At 43.9% G+C, this 22,672-nt stretch overlaps 1 protein-coding gene across 1 annotated transcript in view; it reads left to right on the top strand.

The window, feature by feature from the left end:
• The first annotated feature begins 17,061 nt into the window (after nucleotides 1-17,061).
• HCN1 (hyperpolarization activated cyclic nucleotide gated potassium channel 1) overlaps nucleotides 17,062-22,672 on the top strand; it is a 198,721-nt gene continuing 193,110 nt past the window's right edge. Inside the window, exon 1 of the mRNA XM_075726555.1 lies at nucleotides 17,062-17,444. Within this exon, the coding sequence (XP_075582670.1) occupies nucleotides 17,062-17,444 (383 nt within the window). The remainder of the gene's footprint in view (nucleotides 17,445-22,672) is intronic.

The following is a 22,672-nucleotide window of genomic DNA, read 5'->3' as shown; positions in this document are numbered from 1 at the left end:
ATGTTCCTGCTAGACACCAGTATAATATTTTTAAAAGTATGACCACAGACAGTGACCTCCCTCTGAAGTTTGAATTGATTATCTTGTATCTTGTATTATCTTGTGCAGTATGAGATTTTTTTTATTTTTGTCAGAGAATGTTTTGTTTGATTTATGACTGAAAGGGAGGTGACCTGCATGACTGCATTCTCTTTCAGAGTTTCACAAAAAAAAGATCACTTCTTAATCTCAATGACCATGGAACAAGGCATCATATGATAAAAGCTGAAGAACATTTGCAGTGTAAAAAGCACTACCAAGCAGGTCAGTGGTCAAACAGTTGATTTGATGCCTATCACACCCCACAAAGGTGATTTACCTTCTGATGTGTTTGTCCTGCTGGACACTCAGGGTCAGGGAACCATATAGATTTGCTTAGGAAAGATTAGCACATATGTAGGATTTAGACATGGTCTATCCTACAGAATTGAAACTAGTGGGATCTCACTTAAACAGTAGAAATATATGAATTGCTAATATATGAATTCTTAAAGATGGTTAAAAGTGTTGGAGGTTATCTTCCTTCATTAGATGACAACCAGACCTGCTCTAACATTTACAGTCAACCAAAGTCTTTGCCTTGTTTCCAGTGATCATTGGATCCCACAGGTAATAATACAGTGCAGTATCAACACTCAGTGCTTACACAACATAGCCTGCACGACTTCTATATTAGTAACATTCAGCCTTAAGGATCCTCAATAGTCCATTTATCCATATTTACAAGTTAAAATAATGCATTTCTACTTTTTCTGAGATATCAGCTGTTCACTCAACATTTCTATATATGTAGTCTCAAACCAGTATCGTATTTCAAAATAAAAGCAGCACAGATGACTCACTGTAAGCACAAGTATCCAAGTCTCTTTATGCAAAAGTAGTGGACCCACATTTTTAAAGACCCATTAGTTTAAAGACAGCATTATATAAAATCCTTTAGGATGATTAACAGTAGAAGTTCTGACCTGTTAGATTGCTTTTGCAGATTAAAATTCAAGCCGTGTATTTAACATTTGAACTCTAAAAGTCAGAAGAGAATTTTAATGAATGTTTTTTCCCTCTGAAAAATTTTTTCCAGAGTCCTATGGGTATTGTTAGAATTCTACCATTGCTATTTGTATTTTCTCTTCCAGTGTCCTCTTAAAAGTGAATATTCCATGTTTTCCTCCTCCTGCTTCCATGTGGTAGGCAAAGATACTCCATGACTCAAACAGTATTAGCAACAGAATAAGCCTTTGAGTGTACTGAGAAAAATGGAGAGATGGTAACAGCCACATTTCACAGCAGCAGAAAAAGTGCTTGTGTAGCATGCACCAGCATAGCTGAGCGTATGCTCTCCATGGTTCTTTAGTCATCTGCTTGGAGTGGGCAGCAGTGCTGAGGAAAAGACAATCTGTCTCTCTGTTAATGACAAAGTATCTCTATAAAGTAGTGTTGATTAGTAAAAGGGTATACTGTTCAGTGACTTAGAAAGAGAGAAACATGAAAAAAATGCATGATCACTGTAAAAAAATATTACCTTTTCTGCTTGAGCAGCTCAGATACTTATGGTATATGAAACATTAATACAGTAAAGATTTTAGTACTTGAATACTTGAAGACAGAATGCAAGAAATATAAAATATTTTTAACTAAATACATCTGGAAAATTTAGCAAGTTATAACTCATTTAATTTCCTCTCAAGTATAATACCACATCCTTTTAAAGTATGCCTGCAGTTCAGTACAGGGATGCATCACTTAAAAGAGATAGCAGAGGCAACAGAACAGGTCTAAAAGTGTTAGCGCATAAGCTAATCAGCTCTCATTTCTCACCTGAATACCTTGACTCACATAGGGCTCCATGCTGCTGCTACAAGATTGCTTCATATAAACAAGCTCAACTGTGCAGATAGCTTGACTATCTGTACTTTTCTGGTGGCTGCAGGGCAGGCATATTCCTTATATAGATCTGAAACAGCAGGTGGCTGAGCAAATAAAAGTGAAGGTCCAATTCAGCAGTGTTACCGTGTTCTTTCTTACTTTTTCTCTCACCAGAGAACATGCTGCTGGCATTTTATCTGACAATAGTGACAACATAATCACATCGTAGATGGGACTAACACCTCCTTCTTTTAATAAGATCAATCAACAGTGAAATCCATTTGAATCACTGAAAAGAAGGGGGCAGAAATTTTGCCAGCTGCACAAACCCACAGATTTTAAATTTTATATTTTTCCTGTGCCAGGAATCTGCCTTAGGCTGAATTTTAGCAGATGGACAAAACAGCTCAGATATTTTTTTTTAAAGGGTTAGACAAAACAAAGTCTATTTCTCTTATATCCAGTTGTGGTAACTTTTTTTAGAATTTTGTGAATATCCAAGGTTTCAAGAAAAATTTCACATTTGCTGAAGTGTCTTTTGGGTAGGAAATAAGCCCTGGTCTTCCAAATACATATTCAAATTTTTCTAGTTTGAGTCCAGAGTCAGGAATGGAACCCACTGAACCCACTGTTCTCCTGTTGCCACCAAATTTTTATCAAATCCATTAGCAAAATGTCTCTCCTGCCTGTCTAGCACCAACTCCACAGATGACACCAAGCAAGGCAGAAGTGTTGATCTGCTGGAGAGCATGAAGGCTCTACAGAGGGCTCTGGACAGGCTGGACCGATGGCCCGAGGCCAACTGTATGAGGTTTAACAAGGCCAAGTTCCAGGTCCTGCGCTTGGGTCCCAACAACCCCATGCAATGCCACAGGCCTAGGGAAGAGTGGCTGGAAAGGTGCCTGGCGGAAAAGGACCTGGGGGTGTTGGTCAACAGCCAGCTGAAGATGAGCCAGCAGTGTGCCCAGGTGGCCAAGAAGACCAACAGCATCCTGGCTTGTATAAGAAATAGTGTGGCCAGCAGGACAAGGGAAGTGATCGTCCCCCTGTATTCGGCCCTGCAGAGGCAGCACCTCGAATACTGTGTCCAGTTTTGGGCCCCTCACTCCAAGACAGGCATTAAGGTTCTGGAGCGTGTCCAGAGAAGGGCAACGAAGCTGGTGAAGGGTCTGGAGCACAAGTCTTATGCGGAGCAGCTGAGGGAACTGGGGTTGTTTAGCCTGGAAAAAAGGAGGCTGAGGGCAGGCCTTATCACTCTCAACAACTCCCTGAAAGGGTAGTCGGTCTCTTCTGCCAAGTAGCGAGCAATAGGACAAGAGGAAATGGGCTCAAGCTGTGTCAGGGGAGGCTTAGATTGGATATTAGGAAAAATTTCTTCACCAAAATGGTTGTCAAGCATTGGAACAAGCTGCCCAGGGAAGTGGTTGAGTCCCCATCCCTGGAGGTATTTAAAAGACGTGTAGATGTGGCGCTTAGGGACATGGTTTAGTGTGGACTTGACAGTGTTAGGTTAACGGTTGGACTCGATGATCTGAAAGGTCTTTTCCAACCTAAATGATTCTATGATTCTATGATTCTAACTCTATGTAGGAGTTACCTCCCCTCTTTTAGTTGGAGAGGTTTGATGATGGACCTAGACCTTTCAGAGTTACAGGTAAACATAACTGTGAGGCAAAGAAAGGAAAAGCGTTTGACTATTAAAAAAAAAAAAACAAAACTATTACAAAAGAGCTGGCATTGTTATTCATGAATTTTAAAATTAGGGAGTGCCTAAAGCAATGTCTTCCATCCTCCTGTGTTTTTGTTAGTGGCATGTTTGCCACAGTTTTCAAAGTACAAAGGAGTACAGACTATCTAAGTCAATCATTCTCAAACGGATCCTCACTGATGAATTCTTAGTGGTATATATATACGGTTTTAAGTTATTAGGTCATGTGTACTTTGATCATAGGCAATTTTTGAAATGTAAACATATGAATAAACCCATGACTATGCCAGACATGTCTCTCACAATGCATGACATCAAAGGCCTAGACCAAAGCCTAGATTTTGTTTATAAATGATGGCATAGCATATTTTAAATATCTATAGATTGCTTACAGTGATTTTCAGAAGCCATAGTTCTTGCAAATTGCATGATGCTCTAAGAAGCCTGCCTCTCATGCAAACATAGATAAGCATATCAGTGATACATGGATTTAAAAAAAAACTTCTATTACACTTACAATACTTAGAAGACTGAAACTCTGAATGTAAAATATAAATTACAACATGATTTTTACTTCAGTGGTTGAATGCATGGAAAGGATTCGTCGAAAACCGCTAATAATTTTTAGATGGAGAAAGACAGACATGGGTAGCACTTTAGGGCCTTTCTTATTCGTATTAAATAGAAAGTGTTCAAATACAGCAGTACTAAATAGCAGTAGAGAACTAAAAGAATCATTAGTGAATAGCAAGACAAATGAAGATATAGATTACAAATCTGTCCAGGTTGCTGAAAATACAGAATCCAAGAATAAAATCTACCAATACACTAACTTACAGAACATTAACTGGGAAGTCATTCTTCACACAAGTGACATTCAAAGAATGTACTACTAGATCACCTACAAGACGACAAAAAGTGCTAGGATTCCCATTTGATTAGAAATATTCAGCTTCATCAGTTTTGTAATTATACTAGAGTAAAAGCCTCACTCTTTTGTGGACACAAAATGAAAACCGCACAAGATGAATCTATTATAGTCCCTGCACAGAGATGCTATACTTCTCACAGACAAAAAAAAGGTGAGCCAAAAAACCAAACCCAAGTTTAGGACATAATAGGTCATCAGCAAAATCATTCATATCCTTTGCAAGTTGCCACCTAGTGTATAAAGAGACTTATTCAAGCATTTCAGAAAAATCAAGGTTTAGATACAGAGCTTTCCATACCTTTTTTCTATTGCTACCACTACCTAGTTTCCAGTTGTATTACAGTCTTCTACTTATCAGATTTGTCTTTCCAGCTTGAAATATTATACATGGAAATTCCATGTCTTTCTTCCAAAAGGAATTGACACAACATTTTATCATCTAAGATCAACATCATCTACCATCTGTAGAACATTACTGTCAGAGAAGGCTGTTGTGCTTTTGAATGTGATTACAAACAAGATAGGAGAACTCTTTATTAATAAAGTGCCAGATACCTGTTTCCTGTCTGTGATTGCTGCACATGGCATGTATTTTCTCACAAGCCTTGAGAATCTTTGAGGATATTCTTTGCCTTCAATTTATGCTCCTTCCATGTCAAGTAGTATCTTGTCACAACCACTCTGAAAGATCACATCTTGCACAGACTGCTATCCCTATTTCTCTGAAGACATTTTCAATTTTTTTATCCTTTTTATAATATCTCGCTTCCCCAATGCCTAACTTTACCCAGTAGATCTGATAAAGTTCTTTTTAGTTCCCAAGTAAGATCCACAATTTTTCAGGTCAGATTTGAAGGCAAATATGCATTCTTTCTTATTTTCCCCTTTTCTCTCTGTTGCATCATCTTATTTTCAAATTGAGATTGTTCATTGTTGAAGATCTGCCCTCTCCTTTCCCTACAAAAAAACCCCAAAACACCCACAAAAAAAAAAAAAAAATTACAATGTCCTCTGAGTTTTGCTAAAATAAATTAAATACTGTAGAAAGATTGCCCACATAGTGGGTTTTTGAGTCCAGTGTGTCCCCGTGTGTCGTAAGACCAACGGGCGGGGAAATCGACCGGCCTGGCAGAATAGGGAGCTTTTGCAGGGACTCAGGGAAAAAAGGAGAGTCTACCGCCTTTGGAAGAAGGGGCGGGCAACTCAGGAGGTGTACAGGGATCTTGTTAGGTCCTGCAGGGAGGAAATTAGAAAAGCAAAAGCCCAGCTAGACCTCAATCTGGCCAGTGCTGTAAAAGATAATAAAAAATGCTTTTATAAGTACATCAGCAATAAAAGGAGAGCCAAGGAGGATCTCCATTCTTTGCTGGATATGGGGGGGGAACATTGTCACCGAGGACAAGGAAAAGGCTGAAGTACTTAACGCCTTCTTTGCCTCTGTGTTCAACAGCCAGACCGGTCATCCCCAGGGTACTCAGGCCCCTGAGCTAGAGGATAGGGATGGGGACCAGAATGGAGTCCTCATAGTCCAGGAGGAAGCAGTTAATGACCTGCTACACCACCTGGATGCTCACAAGTCTACGGGGCTGGATGGGATCCACCCGAGAGTACTGAGGGAGCTGGCGGAGGAGCTCGCCAAGCCACTCTCCATCATCTATCAGCAGTCCTGGTTAACAGGGGAGGTCCCTGATGACTGGAGGCTTGCCAATGTGATGCCCATCTACAAGAAGGGCCAGAAGGAGCACCTGGGGAACTACAGGCCTGTCAGCCTGACCTCAGTGCCAGGGAAGATTATGGAGAGGTTCATTTGAGCGAACTCCACAGGCAATTACAGGTCAACCAGGGGATCAGACCCAGCCAGCATGGGTTCACGAAAGGCAGGTCCTGCTTGACCAGCCTGATCTCCTTCTATGACCTGGTGACCCGCCTGGTAGATGATGGAAAGGCTGTGGATGTCATCTACCTCGACTTTAGCAAAGCTTTTGACACCGTCTCACATAATATCCTCCTCAGGAAGCTGGCAGCTCATGGCTTGGACAGGCATAGTTTTTGCTGGGTAAAGAACTGGTTGGGTGGCCGAGCCCAGAGAGTTGTGGTAAATGGTGTTAAGTCCAGTTGGCAGCCAGTCACGAGCGGTGTTCCCCAGGGCTCTGTTTTGGGGCCAGTCTTGTTCAATATCTTTATCAATGATCTGGATGAGGGGATCGAGTGTGCCCTCAGTAAGTTTGCAGACGACACCAAATTGGGTGGGAGTGTCGATCTGCTTGAGGGTAGGATGGCCCTGCAGAAGGACCTGGACAGGCTGGATCGATGGGCCGTGGCCAACTGTATGAGGTTCAACAAGGCCAAGTGCCGGCTTCTGCACTTCGGTCACAACAACCCCATGCAGCGCTACGGGCTTGGGGAGGAGTGGCTGGAAAGCTGCCTGGCCGAAAAGGAGCTGGGGGTGTTGGTAGATAGCCGGCTGAACATGAGCCAGCAGTGTGCCCAGGTGGCCAAGAAGGCGAACAGCATCCTGGCTTGTATCAGGAATGCTGTGGCCAGCAGGAGCAGGGAGGTGATTGTCCCCCTGTACTCGGCGCTGGTGAGGCCACACCTCAAATACTGTGTCCAGTTTTGGGCCCCTCACTACAAGAAAGACATTGAGGTGCTGGAGCGCGTTCAGAGACAGGCAACAAGGCTGGTGAAGGGTCTGGAGAACAAGTCTTATGAGGAGCGGCTGAGGGAACTGGGGTTGTTTAGCCTGGAGAAGAGGAGGCTGAGGGGAGACCTTATCGCTCTCTACAACTCCCTGAAAGGAGGTTGTAGTGAGGTGGGTGTTGGTCTCTTCTCCCAAGTAGTTAGCGATAGGACGAGAGGAAATGGGCTCAGGCTGCGCCAGGGGAGGTTTAGGCTGAAAATTAGGAAAAATTTCTTTACGGAAAGGGTAGTCAAGCATTGGAAGAGGCTGCCCAGAGAGGTGGTGGAGTCACCATCCCTGGAAGTGTTCAAAAAACAGGTAGATGTGGCACTTCGGGATATGGTTTAGTCTAGTCTACCCTTGATTGGTTTAGGTGGGCTTGGTAGTGTAGGTTAATGGCTGGACTGGATGATCTTAAAGGTCTTTTCCAACCTAGACGATTCTATGATTCTATGATTCTTCCACCACTCACACAGATGAACACAGACACATGCACAATCATCTCCACTGTTCTGTGTGTCAAACAAACACCTTTTCATATCTCCATGTGTGCATAGGCACAAAGATGAACGGTTGTCTGGCAGTGCCATCCACAAGTGTTTGTGTCTATCTAATTTCTATGCAAAGTAGTCTTCAGCAGTAATTTTCACTGCACTGGAAGTCACTAGGGTGAATATCTAAGGTCATAGGTGTTTTCTCCCAGCAGTGGCCTCTGGAAAGAAAATAGCACCCACTTTTTATTTTCCATTGTTGCTGCTAATGATTTAAACTGTTATTTTATTCATATTTCTCTTTAATAAAAGGACACTAAGCCTGTAACAGGCATGTCTTCATTGTGGCAGTTACCATTTCCTCATGTATTGAGATCACAACCGGAAAGGGGAAAAATAATCTTAGAGGTGGAACTTTATGATCGATTCATCGAATCATCCAAATAGGAGAAGTCAGAGTATGGGAATCTGCTTTCAAACCTAAACAGCCAGTGTCTGCCGCAGCAGTACTTACCTCCAAGTGTTTATGGCAATTCAGGACATTACATTTGTTCAGCTGTGCACGTTGTACTGTTTGCTTCTGCCAGTTGTGATAGCTTATTCCCCTCCTCTGCAGCAGAGACGCCTTTAGCTGAAAGTAAGTTGCTGGTGTGAACTGGGGAACAGAAAGTCTGACAGCAAAAACTGGGACAATCCTTCTGGCGTTGTGTGTTCAATGTCACCACTGAGGCTGCACCTCTGCGGCAGTGCAATCAGCACAGAATAGTGCTGTGTGTTTGTCTAATTATACATGCTAGTAATTGAAATGCCCCTACCACCAGCTCAGCTAGTTAGGAGTAATACAAAGTACCTCTGAAAAACGATGACATAAATAGGTATCTCAAAGACAGTGAGTGAGATACAGCTCTAGATTAGTGCTGGGACTATCTCTGGACTCGGCCAGACTCCTTTTTATTTGCTGGTAAAACCGAAGATTTAAATCAATGTTGAAAAGATTTATACATTCACAATGTTTTCCTCAAAGTACTCATTAAAAATAAAAACACTTTTCTGTATTTTGAATTTAAAAAAATATTCTGGAAAGTTGTAAAAAGGACTATATTTTTAAAGAATTGTTCTGAAAGTCTTCAGGTTTTTTTTTTTCCCCCATTCTTGGCTTAATAGCTGAAATGTCTTGATTTTCAATAACTTGAAGATTTTGCTTTTCAGCAGACCTTCCTATAACTTAGAAACAACTGGAGAAGGCGTTCTTTTTATAAGTACTTAGCAACCATCAGCCTTCAAGACTTTAGGTTATTCCTTTAAGAAAGATTCCAAGAATCTTTTCAAAAGCAGTATATTTAACTTAATGAATACTAGACTGAAGACACATATTAGTCCTGCAAGATATTGGTCTGTATGAGGCACTTGAATACAAGACAGAAGTTATGCACATTGCTTGCCATGAGTGTCTACATCCATTAAAATATGATGGTGAAGTGATGGATCTTAAATACTTAAACTAATTCAGTCAATACAAGAGTAGCTTGCAGGATTAAAAGCGACAACTATTAAAACCTTAACTAATGAACTTAAAAGTCAACAGGAGGGCATTTCTAGGTATCTCTAAAAGCACTTCTCATAACCTGAGCAAAGTTAGGATGAGAAGGTGAACAAGATTGTTGATTTCTGGAAAATCAGGACAATGGAAAGAAAATTATTTAGAAGGTAGTGTAGTATCTGTCATAAAACATGCATATCACAGCCAAATATTTGACAACATATACTTAGTAATTCTGTTTTATGCTGATATTCACACATCATTGAAATACACAGCTGTAAAAAAGCATTTCTTTACTTGGTCCTGGAACTTCCAGGGTGAAGAGATTTTAAATCACAAGAACTTGTTTTTGTGGAGTGCTTATACAATTGTGTAGGAACACTGTGTGCAACAGGAGGAAAAAGCTACTGTTAATGTGAAGGTGCACTCCAGAGGAATTAAAGGTATTTGCATTTTTAGAGAAGTGGTATACTTTTCTCATATTACAGAGAAAGGATCCAAGAAGCCTGAATATACCTGCTGCCCAGAATAGTATTGAGCACTCTGGATAGTTCGTATGACCCTTCATAGCTGTATACGCTAATTTTGGAAATGTGCACAGGATTAGGCTTTGTATTAAACAGGTATCATGTTTTATACAGAAATTATTCAGAATAACTACATCTTTGTTGTGTCAAATTGTACTACTTCAAACCAATACAGTCATAAGATAACTATTATTTTAAAGAAAGATAAAAGTTGGTATGGAGTCTGCTTGCATATGAACTAAACAAAAAAAGAAATCTTTTATCATAGCAAAAATTCAAAGTCCATTGTCAAAGCTATTTAGCTGATCAGTTAAACATTTGTCAGAGAAACTGATTTCTTAATGATTTGTAAAGCACTGTGAGTACCCAACAATGCAGACAGTAGCAAAGATTAATAGGCAATTACCTAGACACCTACAACTCCAAAAATACTGAATTAGAATTAGTTTTCCACCTTTTACTTTCCTTTTGTGGCGGTGTTGTCTCTATAAAGACTGGATAAAGATCTGGCAGGTTATTAAATAGATAATAAACACTAGCATTAAAATATTGTCCTTCAAAAAAGATAAGCACTTGGAGCACACAAATATTCTACCAAATTTAGAAGCAATTTGCATAAGTAAAAGACACTCCAGAGAGTTGGTAAAAAACAGTAGGAATTTTCAGTGCTTTAATTTCACCCTGGGACACAGGCAATAATAAAACCTTTCTGTCCCACCTTACCAGTTGTTCTGAAGCACCACACTCAGCTGCTGTAGCAGGGCTTCCAGCATTCAGCACCAGGCCAGAGCTGAACAAGAGGTAAAAGACAGCTGTGGCACATACTAAATAAATAAGCATGTATTTCTGTAGAGTAAATATAACCGAGCAAACAACTTAGTAGATCTCACTGCACTATAATTATTCTTGGCTACCATAGTTTCATATGACCCCGTAGATTATCCATAGGAAGACTATGCTTCTGTTCACACGTACCATGGTGTGTTCCTATCTGTACACACAAGCATGTCTTGCACATCGCAGAGCCATTTCCCATTCACACTAGTGTTTACCCTAGCTTTTGTTCCACTGAACATATACCACTGCCTGGGATTTCTTTTAGATCATGCTTTTAACTCTCTCTGTAAGAGGCGTTATTTCCCACAAAGATCGGATCACTGCTTTTGGGAACAGGCAACAGGGAAGAAGCTTCCTTTCACACATTGTAGCAGTTTAGGTGTCAATTACCTGGTCAGGCAAATTTTAGGACTTGAAACTTCTACAGGGTGCACACATCCACTCTTGCTGATCTTTATAGAAATCACCAAGATCATATTTACATCAGGGTTCACTGTGGATATTCAAACTGTACAACAAGGTAAAAATCACATGGACGGCTATCACCTAACATTCACACTTGTACTTGCACTTGCTTTGTGATAGTTTTCTTAAAGGGATACTAATGATTGCAAAAGTAAGATTCTTCCTTCTTCATAAACACTATGCAGTATTAATATAAAATTTATTGGCAAACATTTGTTGCCAGTAAGTATGTATGACTGAATATTCATGGAAAGTAATGTAAGTAGGGTGGGACCAAATCAAAACAATTTTGTTGCGAACTTCAAGCAACCAGACACAGAAAATGGCACATACTATGAATTTGGATTAATCCTCAATTTGGCTTGCAGAGCTAGTCCTATAATTGCAAATATTATTTTCCTTCCTTGCTAATCCTTCTTTAGCATTTGACTTGACGGTGATCTTCTGTTGAGAAATAATCTTTAAAAAAAATCTCACAGGGCATGAAACTAAAAGTTGAGAGACAAGAGCTTTGTTCTGCAGTCAGGCACATCTTACTGTGTCATCTCACAGAAGTCTTGTTACTTCTCTGTGCCCCAGTTTCTTCACTGAACAAACTACGTATGCTTCAATACATAAGCTTTTTTTTTTTTTTTTTTTCATTTCTACAGCTGAGCTGTTCTGGATATGTTCAGGTTATATCAAAATGAGAAAATATGAGAAAATAAGAGAAGTGGGACTGTATTTACTACAGGCATAAAAATTTACTATGTTTGGCAGAAGGGAAGGAAATTAATTTTGAGGTATATGTTAGTATTACAGTTATAGAGTCATATAAAGCACTAGACTTAATTATATTATAATGGTTTTATGGAGTTCAGTAAGTAATCAAAATAATTCAATACAAACAAATAAAAGAGCCTACTAAATTTTTAGTAGCGATTGACTAATCTAGGACATAGCAGAGATACAAACCAAAAAGGTTTTATTTTCCTTTTTCAGTGTCTTTCCTGACATTGTCACAAAATCAAAATCAAACTTGACAAAAAACGAGCTATACCTTTAGCTAAAGTGAATCTGTGACCTTTCTACTGTATGTAGCCCTGGTCCTGTCTTCAGAACTATTCACATGCACCATGCCCCATTACTTCTCTTTCTGTGAAACCAAAATGTTCTCATCGAAACTAACATGCTGGCTTGGGCCTCAGGAGAGGCCTCTTGACCTGCAGGGGAATCCATTCTCCCACATAAAAACTAGAGATTATGAAAATCCTTTCTCATCCTTACAATCTCAGGATTACTATTAAAAATTGCAAGATGCTGAGATGTTAAGGCTATTTAGGCCATGCAAATACTTAAGACAAATAGTACTCGAACTTGCACAAGTAAGCATACATTTCTTCTACGTAGAATAAAAATCATAAAAATCTAGTATTTGATCACAGGAAGCACAAAATATCAATTGTAAATTGATAGTAATGGATAGTGTAGTTTATACACACACTGTGTTTAAGAAGCATGCAAGAGAATGTGTTACATATATTGCAGGTTATTTTCTCTCATTAACAAACTTCCCTTAAATCTTACGACATTTTGATGTAATAAACCACTTTTGGATCTATATAATACCACCAACAGAAACAGAATATTTCCAGATTCTTGTACTGTAGAAAGCAGGGGAAGCTAGGCTGGGGTAGTCATTGTGGTCGGTCTGTAGTCCATTCTAAGTAAGGATAGCTAAACATTGACAAAATGAGACATTAAATACAAGCAAAAGCAAAGTTTCATAAAAGAAGAAATTGGATGTTCTTGTTGCACACAATTTTCATCATCCAGAAATGAAGGACCATCACCATTAATACAATGTCACTGCTTCTCCAATTAAAGGAATGTACATCAGAATCTGCTTACTGCAGCTGTAAACGTTCCCATTTCACCGTTCTGGTTTACTCCCTTACAAGCCTATTTTCTCCTGCATATGGCTAGTTGTTGTTTAGCTTATGCTGGGAGAGACCATTCAGGTCAAGTGCTGCATGCAAAAGTCCTCTGAAATAAGGAGTAAAGAGGTAGAAAAACTGCTTGCTCTTATAGAGGAATGCTAAGGTTGCAACGTGTACACGACTGAAGTGTGTTGTGTCAGTTCCAGTGACGCTGATGTGGTAAACAGTGTGAGTACATGGAACAGCACAGCATGACTTAGTCTTTTCATCCCTTGCCTTTGTGGGTTTCTGTCAAATATGATGTGAGCTAATTCTTTCACAAAGCTGCAAAACAATAATAATTTCTTACTTTTTAATTATCATTTGGTGACAGACATTGGATGAGGGAAGTAGGCGGACATCATCTGGGGATAAACCAGTAAGAGGGTTTTGTCTGTCAGCAGCTGTGCATGAACCATCAGCAGCTGTGCACACACTCTTCACTGTTTTAGGATAAAATCGTACAGAAAAGTATCACTCCAGATAGGGAAGGTTTATGTGTGTCAGCCCTCAACCAATCACACTGCAAGCATATTCCTACCTATGCTGCTCACTGCCCAGCCTCCAGCAATCTGTCCTGATGCATCTACACTTGCCATCTTCTTCCACACTAACATCATATTAATGTTAACATCTTCCACACTTAACAACAATACTAACATAATCTAAACTTTGTGTGTATGAGTGCACTAGGCATAAACATTCTGTTAAGAGCTGGAACTGCTGAGAAAAGGCCTCAGATCCAGTTTTGAAACACACCTCCCCAACACACCTGATTTGCACTGTGCAAGTTGTGGTGTGCAGTTTTTCACATCTGTTTCTTTACCAGGTTTGTTTTAAGCATCTGTTTTGTAAAGGACAAAGGGGATAATAATGAAGTGACAAATACCGTTGAAAATACCAGAGCCAAGCTTGGGAGACTTTAACAATTCTATCTTACTATATTTTTAATGTGCAAAATGAGAAGTGTGTTGAGAATGTGTGAAAAACAAACCTATGACAAGCCAAATGGAGTCCCAGGACCTACGCATATGTGCTGTAATATATGCCTTCATGCTTTTGCAGGTACGCATAGTGCAATAGCTCCTGTGATATCATCTGCAGATATTGATTCTCCATCATTCTGTAACCCAAACAAAGCTCACCCCCCTTAGGAGTAAACAGCAGCATCTTTCAGTTTTCAGAGCAGAGACCGAGGCCCTCCGCCTCACTCATGGCTTGTAAACAGCTGCTTACCATTGGCAGAACGGCACTCTCAGATCCTGCCTCACCCCACTGCTCCCCAAATACTATATGCAATTGTTAGGATAATGTGTGTAGAGATACTCAAGGCAATATATCCTATTTCCTTTGAGCGTACTTAAGAGTATTGGCAGCTAGAAATGCCTCCTGCTTCCTTTCTGTCCAACAGTCTTTGTCTCCTGGAGGCTTCTTAACTATAACTGACGTACTTCAATGTCAGGTGGAGCAAGCTGAACGCAGACTCCAGATCCCCGTTTACACACAAACAAATCCCAAATCACCTCTTGGCATATGTGAAAAGCTTTTCTCTGCACTTTTATGCCTTTTATGCCATTTTATGCCTTACAGCAAGACAGGCAGGCGCCCACAGTGGCATGGCCCTCCCGGCAGGAATCGCAGCTCAGTGCACTCCAGCCGCACGCAGCAGCCCACGCATCACGCACCCCTACGCTTGCACGCTCAGCCACGCATTTCTGCTTAGTGTAAGGTATGGCAACAGGGAAACAGGCGCTCGGAGGTAGTGAGATCCTGCCCAACTGGAGTGAAATGTTTTGTGTTTGAAAACGAATGTCACTCAAACCCTGGCCTTCCCTCACTCACACCCTCATCCTGCTTCCTTGCCGTTGTGCATGCATGGCACCAACAAAGGGCAGGTTCTGCCTTCCTTTTCAGAAGTATGAACCCAAAATGGCTCTGCTACCTCCTGTGCTGTCCCTCAGCTCCCTGACCAGGCAGACCCCCACCTCTTGCTCTCTTCCACTCCGTCTGCTTCCTGAGAAGCACCAGAGAGGCTTTGCAAGAGACTGGCAGGCCTGTGGGCCCTCTCCACAGCTTCATTCCCAGCCACCGCTTCCCGCTTGGGGCGTGGAGGCACGCTACCACCCTGTGCCTCGCCCCTTGCTTTGCCCAAGGTGAGATACAAACCCACGTGTGGTACTGTATTTCTGTCCGAAATGTGGGCAGGGCCGCCGGGGAGCACCCCCTCCCCTCCCTCTCCTCTCTTCTCCCTCTTCTCGCCTCTCTTCTTCCTCTCCTCTCCCCTCCCTCTCCTCCCCTGCCTCTTCTCCTTCTTTTCCCTCTCCTCTCCCTCTCATCTCTTCTCCCTCTCCTCTCCCTTTCCTCTCCTCTCCCTTTCCTCTCCTCTCCCCTTCCTCTTCTCTCTCTTCTCCCTCTTTTCCCTCTCTTCTCCCTCTCCTCTCTTCTCCCTCTCCTCTCCCTCTCTTCTCTTCTCTTCTCTTCTCTTCTCTTCTCTTCTCTTCTCTTCTCTTCTCCTCTTCTCTTCTCTTCTCTTCTCTTCTCTTCTCTTCTCTTCTCTTCTCTTCTCTTCTCTTCTCTTCTCTTCTCTTCTCTTCTCTTCTCTTCTCTTCTCTTCTCCCTCTCTTCTCCTTCTCCTCTCCCTCTCCTCTGCTCCCCTCCCATCTCTTCTCTCCCTCTCCTCCTCTCCTCTCCCCTCCCTCTCCTCTCTCTTCTTCCTCTTTCCCTCCCCTCTCCCCTCTCCCTTCCTCCTTCTTTCTCCCTTCTCCCCTCTCCCCTCTCCCTTCCTCCTTCTTTCTCCCTTCTCCCCTCTCCCCTCTCTCCTCTCCCTTCTCCCCTCTCCCTTCTCCCCTCTCTCCTCTCCCTTCTTCCTTCTCCCCTGTCCCTTCTCCCCGTCCCTTCTCCCCTCTCCTTTCTCCCCTCTCCCCTCTCCCCTCTCTCCTCTCCTTCTTCTCCCCTCTCCCCTCTCCTTTCTCCCCTCTCTCCTCTCCTTTCTCCCCTCTCCCCTCTCTCCTCTCCCTTCTCCCCTCTCTCCTCTCCCCTCTCCCCTCTCCCCTCTCCCCTCTCCCTTCTCCCCTCTCCCCTCTCCTTTCTCCCCTCTCCCCTCTCTCCTCTCCTTTCTCCCCTCTCCCCTCTCCTTTCTCCCCTCTCTCCTCTCCTTTCTCCCCTCTCCCCTCTCCTTTCTCCCCTCTCCCCTCTCCTTTCTCCCCTCTCTCCTCTTTCTCCCCTCTCTCCTCTCCTTTCTCCCCTCTCCCCTCTCCTTTTTCCCCTCTCCCCTCTCCCCTCTCCTTTCTCCCCTCTCCCCTCTCCTTTCTCCCCTCTCCCCTCTCCCTTCTCCTCTCCCCTCTCCCCTCTCCCTTCTCCTCTCCCCTCTCTCCTCTCCCTTCTCCTCTCCCCTCTCCTTTCTCCCCTCTCTCCTCTCCCTTCTCCTCTCTCCTCTCCCTTCTCCTCTCCCCTCTCCTTTCTCCCCTCTCCCTTCTCCTCTCCCCCCTCTCCTTTCTCCCCTCTCCCTTCTCCCCTCTCCCCTCTCCCCTCTCCTCGCTCCGCCCGGCGCCCGCTACCTCAGGCCGCCCAGCGCGACACCCGCCGCCGCCGCCTTGTGGCGCGAGGCCGCCCCGCCCCGCCCCGCGGGCCACCGCACTCGCGCCCACGCCTCGAGGCGCCGCCGGGCCCACGCGCGCCACCGCCCCGCGGGCCGAGCCCGCCCCGCCCCGCCCCGCCCCGCCCCGCCCCTCGGCGCGGGCGGCCCCGCCCCTCAAGGACTCCGGCGCGCTCAATGTCAGGCGGGCGGCGCGGCGCGGCCGCCGGCAGGGGGCGGGCGAGGGCGAGCGGCGCCAGCCCTGCGCGGGAGCGCGGCTGGGAGGCGGCGGCGCTGGCCATGCCGGGCGGCGCGGCGGCGCGGAGCTGAGCCCAGCCCAGCCCAGCCCAGCCCAGGGCGGCCGAGCCCAGCCGCGCCGCTGAAGGGCACCGGCGGCGGCGAGGCTTCCCCGCGCTCTCCCGCGGCTGGGGCGCGCCCGCCCCGCAGCATGGAGGCTGGGAAGCGCAGCTCCTCCGCCGGCAGCCGGGACGATGGCAGCGCTAACGCCTTCCCAGCCAAGCCGGCGGCCCCGGCGGAGAAAGCCCAGAGCAGCCCCGGCGGCGGGGGCAGCGGCGGCGTGAAGGAGCATGGCAACTCGGTGTGCTTCAAAGTGGACGGCGGCGGGGGCGAGGAGCCCGTGGTGGGCTTCGAGGATGCCGAGGGGCCCCGGCGGCAGTACGGCTTCATGCAGCGGCAGTTCACCTCCATGCTGCAGCCGGGGGTCAACAAATTCTCCCTCCGCATGTTCGGCAGCCAGAAGGCGGTGGAGAAGGAGCAGGAAAGGGTTAAAACTGCGGGGTTCTGGATCATCCACCCCTACAGCGACTTCAGGTGAGCGCGGGGCTCCCGCCGCCGCACGGCGGGCGGCCGCGCTTGCGGGAGGCAGGGCGTCGCTCCCGCCGCTTCGCACCTCGGCCGGCGCAAACTTCGGCGGGATGCGGCCTGGGGGGGGGGACCGAGGGGGGGGTATGCACCCCGCGGAGGTGAAGGGGCTTCCCCCGCCGGCGGGCTCGGCCTCGCCCCTTCCCTCCCTCCCTCCGTCCCTCCCCGCGGGCAGCCTCGACGGCCCGCACGGCTGATAAAACTTTGCCTTCCCTCTCCGCCTTCCCCTCTTGGCCCGGCCCGGCGGTCTCCAGCGTGCTGCACCCCAGACGGACCCGCAGGCCCCGCGTCGGCCGGGCGCTGCCCGCAGCCCCGGGGCTGCGGGCAGCGCCCGGCCGACGCGGGGCCTGCGGGTCCGTCCCGGGCTGGCCGCGCCGGCGGGACACAGGGCCAGCAACAGAAACAAAATGCTGGGGGTCCTAGCAGTTCGTAAACGACCGCCCCGTTCGACCCCCTGGAACCGAAACCCCCGTTCGAGGTGGGGTCGGGTGAAGGAAGAACGCCTCGGTCAGAGTTGCAGCGAAATAACTTTTGTCCAAGCTAAACGCCGCGTGGGGAAAAGGCGTTTCCATAGGCAGAGGGGTAAAGGTGACGCTAAATCGGCGTTGCTCTCGCAGCACCTTGAGCGTACGCCAAATCGGAAGATTCATATGAAAAGCGGTGCAAAGAAATTCCCGGGAAGAGATATTTCCCTTTAAAATTACATTTTAAGTGAAGGATTATTTCATTGTATCCTCCATGCCAGCTGGCTGTATGCCTTTGTAAATTTAACACTCTCTACGATATTTGCTGAAGAACTGTCGGTGTTGTTAAGCATATTTGATCAACAGCTTGAATTGAACAGCCTGCCTGTATACAATAAGTGAGTTGCACTGGAGACCATGTTTAAAAAAGGAAAATCCAGAATGTTCAATAGTTACATAGATCTTCTAAGAAAAAGTAGGTTAAGTAGAACATACTTCCAGTGGGAACAAGAGGAAATACTTCCAAAGTCCAACTTTCTGCGGGACTATTCAGAGCGAGGTGTTACGCAGTGAGCTGTGCTAGCACCTTGCAGTCGAGCCCAATAGCAGTACAGCTACAAGAGCGGAGGAGCAGGGCAGCACTCAGTTATGACCTGAAATCATGCTTCAAATCCCTGCTTTTTTCCTGGCTCCCTGGAGGCAGTAAGCTGCACTCGTTCTTCTCCTGGAGTACCTTTTCCCCCTCGCATGCCAGCTCAGCTGCACTAGCAGGTGCATTAAGGGGGGGAGAGAGCCAAGAGTCCACCCACTCCCTTTCTGCCAGCCGGAGAGGGACATAGCAGGTGACATCTGGTGCTGTGGTAGCAAGCGCAGGGGGCTAGGGGGGTCTGATAGCCTCTTGCTTACCCGTGCGTGCGCATGAGTAACTTTATTCATGTGAGGATTCTTTTAAAATGAATGAGATTATTGCTGCGAGTAAAAATTCCCTTGTTTTGTGGTAAGCTTGGATTCTGAGCGAGGTGCACAACCCAACGATGTTTTGGGCAATAGGAGGTTATCCATCATATTCTGCAGCAAGTAACTTTTTAAGCTGATACGTGAAATAGGTGATAGGTATCTCACTGGAGAAGTCTCTTCTAATTCTGTCCTAATTCTTCCTGTGGGAAGGTTTAGAGATCACAGCGTACGTTTACTTATTTTTTTTCAGTAGGAGTGAACAACGCTGTATCCTTTTCAGGCCTGTTGTCTGCATAGTCTTATGTCAACTGTATTTTCTGAGGGTTTTATTATGGCTTTATAGTATTAGAGTGGAGGTGCTTGTTTTTTTAAATAAAGTTCATAGTCTTTCATTAGTCTTAGGATGAAGTGGCCAGATCCAGACCCAATTTTTTAGCTGGTAGGACTGTTTCAGTGAGAAACGTGAGATGTTTATGTTGTTTCTCCTGAAATAATTGCAACTGTATAACAGTAGTACTCTTTTTGGCTGTTAGTGTTTACAGAAACAGGTGAAGAAGTTGTACTATACTGTATGTTCATCTTCCTGTATGGGAATCAGGACAATGCTAGCAAGTGCCTCCTAACAGTGTCTCTGTACAGAACAAACGCATATGTAAAGATGGAATTGCTCTGATTTATTTCTGCATGGGATTTTGTAACAACGTAATGCTTGTATGTAGACAAGTCTTAAAGTATCCAAAGAGACAAGGGTATTCTAATTTCACTGTGTTAATGTTGATACCACCAAGGAAAAGAACTAAATTTTCTATCGAAATAACAAGAAAAAGGTAAAAAGCTTTTACAGTATCCATGTAGGAAGATTTAGAGTAAGTTTGTAAATTTAGCTATTATTAGGATGTTTGTAGTACAGATGAAAATGACGTCACAGTAAGTTTTAAATATAGGCACACTTAGGAGAATATTAGGTTAACCACGTAGGACATGGGAAAATTCTGGTACAGGTTGCTGTGGACTCTCATTTATTTTTGTTTTTCTAGTTCTGCATGCTTGCATGAATTTGCTGGGATACTTTGATGCATTTGGTTACATTTCTTGACGTCATTCTCATGATCATTATAAAACTTTGTATGTTTATCTACTTGAGCAATATTTTGCTGTGCCGTTTGTGGGGGGCAGGCAGTGTCCCTGCACCCTCCCACCCCCCTTTTTCGGTATGAACAGTGTGGAAGCTGTGTCTATAAACTCAGTGCTCTGTGAATCAGTCGCTCGTGTCCCTGTGGGGCTTGGTCTCTAGTTTTATGGCTCTCCATCCTGCCTGTGTTTCAGGGAAGAATTGGCTCTTCATCAGGCAGATACACCCTTGGAGAATTAAATTCAATAACTATTACATAATTTTTCCACAAGGGGACCATTTTGCTCCTGGTTGTCTTTTCCCAGTCTTCTGAGGTTAATGTCTAATTTGGAAGCTGTTATGTAAACTGAGCACCTAATGCACATCAAACCCAGCACAAGACCTCTGTTTATCTCTTCACAGCTGTGATTACTACGTCTCTAAACTTGGGCAACAATTCTGTGTAATTGCATGACTCACAAAAGTGAATTTATCGTCAGTGTTTTGGTTAGAGTTTATTGAAGTCCTGCGTGCTTTCCGTGAGATGCCGAGTGCCTCCGGCCACCCTGGCTCACGTGTAGAAGAACAAGCCCGCAGGAGAGCATCACCTGTCCAGCCCCGTGGCCTTGCAGCTGCCGGATCAAAGCAGCACGAAGCCAGTGGGAGATGGGAGCGACTGTACATGGTTCTGCTGTTGCCATATGTGTTTCACTCATTTCATAGCAGAGTTGTGATGGACATGGGCTTTGGGTGACTTTTATATGTTAGGCCTTCTGGTATTAGCGGAAATGTACGTGGCTGATTTTTCAGACGACCAATTACTCAGTGTCCTTTGGCATGTCAGGAGTTTCTTTAATGCTCAGAGGGCTTGCCTGCACATGCCTAGGCTGTTGGTCCAGCCCTGTACCGTCTCCCTCCCTCCCTGTCTGTGGGTACACAGAGAAACTTGTACTGTCATGGAAATCTGGGTTTTATTACCACATCATCTAGGACATCTGTAGTCAGCAGTCTAGAAGGAAAACAGTCACTATCTCCAGAGTCACACGGGAGAGGTATCTTTTGACCAGAAATAGCAATATATGAGAAAGACAGAGTGGGATTAATATATGTGTGAGTAAATGTAGCCTTCGTGCTCTGACGATTACAGTTCTCAGATTGATGTTTGGGAACAGCCTTTGACTGGAAGTGGGGACAAAAAGTTTAACTGCCTTCAAGATGAAGTGAAGTAGGACTGTGATGTGGAGTTGTCTGGCAGAGTAGCGGATAAGGAAGTGCAGTGCAGGCAGTGCTGAAGGTCTTTTTCCTGTGTAGATGAACACAAAGTATGAACTGATTTGCAACAATAGCAAAAAACTTTTACGTCGAGAGAATCTCTCTGGGTAACTTCTCATGCATTCGAGGAGCACAAAGGATTATTGTAATAACAGAAAAGTAAAAGCAGAGTTAATTCTAAAACTTGAACAGAAAATTTCAGGGCACAGTGGATAGTAAAGGTATGCCAGATTTTTTTAACACGTGTGGCATTACAATATCAAAAGCTTTTTGTATACACATTTGAGGGTTATCATGTAAATATATGAGGTTTATCATATAGCTCTTTATAAATCAGAGAAAGCTCTATTGATGCTACCTTTTATGTAAATGTAATACCAGGTTTCAGTGAATTTTAATCAGGGTGAAAGACACAATAATATTTGCATGTATACAACTAGGTACTTACGGAAGAATATTTTTGGGTCTGTTGCTATTAAAAACCATTCTGTTATTTTGTGCAGTTTTATGCAACCCATCCATGTTGTCATGCATATGTGCAGCTTAATTTTTCAAGTATGTGCCAAACTGTAAGTCATAATTGCAACGTATTAGTGTGCCTCATGTTTTTTATTATACTTCTCTTCATTCTGAACTTACACTTGCCTTATGAATCAATTTTCTTTTTAATTTGTACCTATCTTTTGGACTTGTCTTTGACCGCCATCAGTTACCCAAACGTGGTAGACTGTGTTTGTTGTACATGCAGCTCACATACATATTTTTAAAATTTATGCGTGCATTTGTTTAAAACCTGTTCTTCTTTTTTAGGACTGGTCTTCACTCCAAGTGTTATACCTATCATTTATATTTTAAGAGGCTTAGGATAAGCACTTTGTCCCTCTCTTTTGTCACATGTCTGTAATGTCTCAGTTGAAGCTAATGAGATTTATCTTTTTGTGAGCTGTTACATACTTAGGTTTATATAGAACAGTAGAGTTGGAAGATAATTCTATATATGATGAAGACAAAATGTGTTGTATCATATTTAAGTGTAATTGATATATGTATGCAAAATTAAGTATATAAATCATGTTGGTTTATATTAAATAGATCAGATACAAATTAGCGTGGGTTTTAATGGATACATTATGTCACTGGTAGTGTGGGAGTATGAAATGTCTGTAGTTTTGGATTCTTAAGGTAGTCATCTCAATCTTGTTGCTCAGGCTTTGTCATGAGGTTCTATTACAGTATTGAGACTTTTGAATTATTTGCTAATAAACTCATAATCAGGGATTTATAATTATGTACACATTCCTTGCACAAATTAATTTCTTTTGGCTTTTTTTTTTAATTATTTGTGTTTTTATGACTGAAGCACAGTTTTAGCA

This window comes from Pelecanus crispus, chromosome Z, assembly GCF_030463565.1.
Source record: "Pelecanus crispus isolate bPelCri1 chromosome Z, bPelCri1.pri, whole genome shotgun sequence".
Taxonomy (NCBI): Eukaryota; Metazoa; Chordata; class Aves; order Pelecaniformes; family Pelecanidae; genus Pelecanus; species Pelecanus crispus.
This window is presented reverse-complemented; position numbering and strand designations above follow the sequence as displayed.